The 6,000-nt window shown below is 35.4% G+C and overlaps 1 protein-coding gene across 12 annotated transcripts in view; it reads right to left on the reverse strand.

Moving 5' to 3' along the window:
* Positions 1-3,001, reverse strand: part of glsb (glutaminase b) — a 79,362-nt gene extending 76,361 nt beyond the window's left edge. For all 12 annotated transcript variants that reach the window (XM_005167899.6, XM_073913007.1, XM_688079.11 and 9 more), the window contains exon 1: positions 2,595-3,001. In XM_005167899.6, the coding sequence (XP_005167956.1) occupies positions 2,595-2,878 (284 nt within the window). In that variant the 5' untranslated portion in view covers positions 2,879-3,001. The remainder of the gene's footprint in view (positions 1-2,594) is intronic.
* Positions 3,002-6,000: the final 2,999 nt, after the last annotated feature.

A 6,000-nucleotide genomic window follows, 5' to 3' on the forward strand; every position in this document is an offset into this window, starting at 1 on the left:
TCAAGAATCTTGGTGTGATTCTGGAGACAGATCTGAGATTCAATAGTCATGTCAAAGCAGTTGGTAAATCAGCGTACTATCAACTTAAAAACATTGCAAGAATTAGATGCATTGTTTTCATTGAAAACTTGTTCATGCTTTTATCACCAGCAGGGTGGATTACTGTAATGGACTCCTCACTAGCCTTCCCAAAAAGACAGTCAAACAGTTGCAGCTCATCCAGAACGCTTCTGCCAGGATTCTGACTAGAACCAGAATATCAGAGCACATCACACCTGTCCTCAGGTTTTTACACTGGCTCCCAGTTACATTCAGAATATATTTTAAAGCAGGGGTCACCAAACTTGTTCCTGGAGGGCCGGTGTCCTGCAGATTTTCGCTCCAACCCTACTCAAACACACCTGAACAAGCTAATCAAAGTCTTACTAGGTATACTTGAAACATCCAGGCAGGTGTGTTGAGGCAAGTTGGAGCTAAACTCTGGAGGGACACCGGCCCTCCAGAACTGAGATTGGTAACCCCTGTTTTGAAGTATTATTACTGGTATATAAATCACTAAATGACCTAGGACCTCAATACATTACAGATATGCTCACTGAATACAAACCTAACAAATCACTCAGATCTTTAGGATCAAATAAACAAGAAATTCTAAGGGTTCAGTCAAAGCAGGGTGAATCAGCCTTCAGCTATTACGCCCCCTGCTGCTGGAATCAGCTTCCAGAAATGATCAGATGTGCTCCAACATTAGGTACGTTTATTCCTGTTTATGTAAAGCACTTTGAATTGCCACTGTGTATGAAATGTGCTATATAAATAAACTTGCCTTGCCTGCAAACCTGCCATTATTTAAAAAAGCTGGACAGTATAGTTCATGCTGCAATACGATTTGTGATAAATGCATCTTCACATACCCATCATTGTACTTTGTACAAAATGGTTTGATGGTTTTCCCTGCACCAAAGGAGAAACATGCTTATGCTTCTATTCACCGCTAGAGCATTATTGGGTATATTGCCATCTTATATTTGTAAACTTTTATCATGTTATACTTGTAGTTATAGTACACTAAATTCTTTTAAACTACATTTAACTGTTCCTCTCAGAAAAAAAGATACACGGTGGTACAAAAAATGTTCCTTGAGGAACAGTTTTGTACCTTTGTAAATATTGTACCTTATATGGTACAGAAAAGACCTCTTATGATGCTGTTCTGTGCCTTTTATGGTACAACTGTGAAGTGAAGGTACACAATTGCTCTCATAAAAAGGTACATAAACGTTGAACAACTCCTTCTTTATTACAATATGTATAAAATAAATATTACTGGAAAGGCAAAGTGATTTATTAATAATTTCCATATTAAAACAAGAATCATCATTTAAAACATATGTTTATAGAAACTCATGAACATTCATTAAGTTCAATAATACAAAACTGGCAAAATATAAACCTATAGGTATTGTAAACTAAACATTTAAGGCATTTTAAATAAATGTTTAGTAAGCATTTTTGACACTGTTAAGGTACAAATTGTCTTGTCGCTGTAGTGGTACCTTCATAGATCAGATTTGTCCCTTTGATGATGGTACAATATTGTAACTGCAGGTTTCAAAAGCCAAAGGGACATTTTGGTTTTCCATGGTTCAAATCATGTACTTTTAGGTTCAAACGGCAATGGTACAAATGTATTTCTTTGTCTTAAGGTACAATTCTGTCCCATAAAAAGGTACTGCCCCAGTGACAAGGGTTTGTACCTATTTTAATACAACATTGCACCATTTCTTCTAAGAGTGTAGAGTTTAGTAAAACAGTGTTATCCCATTTCAGCCCTACATTATTAAATGAAATGCGTTATCAGTGTTATCATATTAGAAACAAATCCATCTCTAAATATTTTTTAAAATCTTCTGAAGTCCTACCTGGATTAATCATGTGAATGTTTTGTGTAAATTTTAATTTGTGATGTTTTATGTGTCTAATTTTGTATCTGAAACTTTTTGTGCTGCCATTTTGGGGTGCATATCTGAATGGGAAATTCATGGTAAAATAAAAAGATAAATAAAAATAAATAAAAAGGGGGCGTATTCCATCAGTGTTAAACCAATGAAATGCTTATTCACAGTCCACACTAGAATACTATTGGCTTGTTTAGTATGTAATGACAGATCAGAAGTCACGCTTCAAAAAAAGAGGACACACTTTAAGTGAACGGAAAATACGAGTCAGTGCATGGAAGTCAGCTTCACTCACGAATAAAAATCCGTTCAAAAACATCACATATGACAGATCTAGCTTGTATGAATGCCCTTCACATTAATAGGGAGTGTCCCATTTCCAGAAACGTTGCATACTCGTTCAAAACCAAATAAAATCGGTATTATTATACTTTTATCAATCATGTTTAATAACAATATTACTACACATGTTCTCCATCCACTTGCTGTAAAAGTGTACACACAGCGCCACGTTGCCAGCCATTCATGCGTATTTTGGCGCGTGTGCTGCACACATGTAATAGACACCAGATCAGTAACGTTTATTTTCTCATGCGTCATGATCAACTGACAAAATAAATAAATAAAAATCCGTACTTATCTGCCGCCGCTTCCTGGACGGTCTCATCTTTCTTCGCTGTCTCAGTGGGTTCAATCGCTCCCTCGGTCTTTGTACATAGGAATCTTCTCCCAGCTAAAGGCTGAATGAAACACCTTCCATAATGGACAATGTTTAGTTTAGATATTCTGCCATTATTAGCAGCGCTGAAGCAGTACGCGTTAGGTAAAGTCTTTTTGTGCCTAATAATGTCCGACAACAAACGCTTAGGGCTGGTTTGAATCAACTCCTTCAGCACAATTGAAGCCCTAAACTGTAACATTTCAGTTCTATCGAGCTACTTCAGTTTTAATGTCTTTATTTTTAATAATACTAGAAGACAACTTGTAGTTCTGGAAGCCACGGCACTGTCAATTCCCACACTTTGCGCACCTACTGAGTCTGTGAGGATCTTTTTAATGACGAACGCCGAGCAAACGCACTCGTACACGCCCACCTAACGTCCTATTGGGCGGCGTGATAATATATGCAAGTATTCTCTCACGTCATTGGCTGAATTAAGCATGTTTCATTTTTGATGGCCATGCATCACATCCTGCAATGACTCACTTCGGCCAGCGTTGGGTTTGACTTTGTAGTGACGTTTATTTGAGAAAACTTGTGTGGATGATGCTTTAAGTACATTTATCTTTTTTTTCCCATATACATCATAAACATAACGTTATACTAGTTAGTACAATAACTAATTTTAACATAAGTCGTTTAAAGAGCAAAACAGTTGGTCAGAATAACAAATGTTTTATTTGTGGTGAAAAAATGCTTTGTTAATTGTCTAAAAATTACATATGTTTGTTACTTTATCTTATAAATAGTACTACGTTGCAGGAGTTATTGTAAAAAAATTACTTGAAATGTCATCAGTACTTTACACGTTTAAAAACATTGTCTTAAATAAAAAACTTAAATAAAAATAACAACATTTATAATATGCCCTTTTACTTTTAATTTGATATTTATTTTCATTGTATGACATCTATGATTTGTACAAGCCATTATGGATGATAACAAGACATCTCTGAATGGTTCAAGTCATTATTCTCTCATGTAAAACTTTTTCTCTTTTGGTATGTTTGAGATAGATAGACGGATGAACGGACGGACGGACGGACGGATGGACGGACGTAGACAGACAGACAGACAGACAGACAGACAGACAGACAGACAGACAGACAGGCAGGCAGGCAGACAGGCAGATAGATGCACAGAAGGAAGGAAGGAAGGAAGGAAGGAGGGAAGGATGGATAGATGGATGGATGGATGGATGGATGGATGGGTGGATGATAGATAGATAGACAGACAGACAGACAGACAGACAGACAGACAGACAGACAGACAGATAGATAGATAGATAGATAGATAGATAGATAGATAGATAGATAGATAGATAGATAGATAGATAGATAGATAGATAGATAGATAGATAGATAGATAGATAGATAGATAGATAGACAGATAGATAGAAAGCACTTGATGCAATAATCTGATGCCTGGAAATGTTAAAATAAGAAGGAACCAGGTGAGAAGCTTGCTGACAACAAAATAGGATTGAGGCATGTTTTAGAGAAAGCTGCTTATCTCTAGCGGCTGCAAAATAAAGAGCTCAGCTCTGCAGGAAGCTCAAGAAAACTCTGTGTGTTTAATATAAAGAGAAAATGAAGGCACTTTGAGCATTTCAGGTGTACATATGGGCTTGTGCAATCATTCAGTAACAGTTCAAGGAGTTAAGCAATCTCTGTTTATACATAAGAAGCCATCACTATAGACTAAAATAGCTTTTTTTATGGGCTGAGATTTTATACTTCATTTAAATCACAACCCCATAAATTCCATGAAGTCTCCATGAACTCACACACTTCATTACAAAGGGTGCTATCAGGCCAATCTCAGAAAAATTTACATCAATGTAATGCATTTGACCTTAAGTTTCCAACAGTGTTGACATTCAAAGCTGATTGGTTTGATTCATGATCTGAAATCTTTTATTTATATATATTTTTTTCTCCCTTGAAATGAAATGAGAAAACTACTTCTGTAACCCAGGATACAGGAAAAAAGTATTATGCTTAAAAATAGACCAAAAAAATACAGACAAGTAGTTCTGAACGCCCTTGAAAAGAATGATGATATGAGTCACTGAGGCCTGTATTTCTAGAAACTTCTAAATTTTGGCCTAAAACAAGGGAAAATGTGTCGGTTTGCGCCCTCTACTGTCTCAAAGGAGAAATTCTAGATCAAATCATGATTTCACTCTTCACAATCACAAGAAAACGATGCATGAGCACCGATATAGTGAAATGCTGCCATCTTCTGGAGAATTTGTACAATGTGGTTGTAAAATAGATATCAGTTTTTCTCTGTCGCTTTGGTGCATTCCTCACAACACTAGTGCATTTCTGCACAACAGTTAATGCATTTCTCAAAACAATTAGTACAAACTGCAAATATTAGCTGATAACCTGCAAAAGCACGTCACTTGCGCAAAATGGAGAGCTCATTCCTCAAAAGCAAGTATTGATGTCAATGAAAGTGTCAATGTCATCAAGATGAAAAATCCTGACACTATTGTTTATGAACAAGATAGTCAAATGGCTTTGTCATGTTTTCTTTTACTCTGTACATTTTTTTATGCAAAAAAGTCAGATTTTGGTGAAACTTCCTTAAAATGTATCTCATAACATGTCTATAGTAAAATATAAATAAACATGAACTGTAGTACACATAAAACCAGTTTATATAACAGTAAATTAGGAATAACCAGAGGCGGGCATTTTCTTTGACACATTTTAACGTTAATCTTTTTTTTTAGTATTAATGTAAAAAGTCAGCCAATAGAAGATACATCCCAACAAACAGTTTCGTGTTTAATAAAAGACATCTAAATGTAGACAGCTTGGCTAAAACAAAGCTAAACTTGGCCTATTCTTAGACGTCTATTAAATTTTCACTGACAGTCAAATTTAGCCTTGTTTTTGCCAAAGACAACCATCTTTAGTCGTGTATTAGACATCTATTAGACATCTTTAAAAATGCTGGGATATTACTGAAAGTTAACAGCAAATATTACTAAAATAATAGTTTTTTTGTACTACTCATTCCATACTCGTTATTAAAAATATGTAGGATAAAATTTTATTTTCAGCATAATATTTGATTTAAAAAATGTGTTGCATATTTACCAAGGCACTAAAAGTTTTAGTCCATATGACGTGACAGCAGCTGTGCATCCGATGTGCGAATCTTACCAGTAAAAAAAATGAATAAATTAAATAATATAAAAAAAAGCAAAAAAAAAAAAAATTATAAAAATTCATCTTTCCAGTTTGAGATGATTTGAGGTTTCAGGACATTGCGACAAATCGCAATATGCGTCCACTGTGGTCACCA

The sequence above is a fragment of the Danio rerio genome, chromosome 9 (genome assembly GCF_049306965.1).
Source record: "Danio rerio strain Tuebingen ecotype United States chromosome 9, GRCz12tu, whole genome shotgun sequence".
Classification (NCBI taxonomy): Eukaryota; Metazoa; Chordata; class Actinopteri; order Cypriniformes; family Danionidae; genus Danio; species Danio rerio.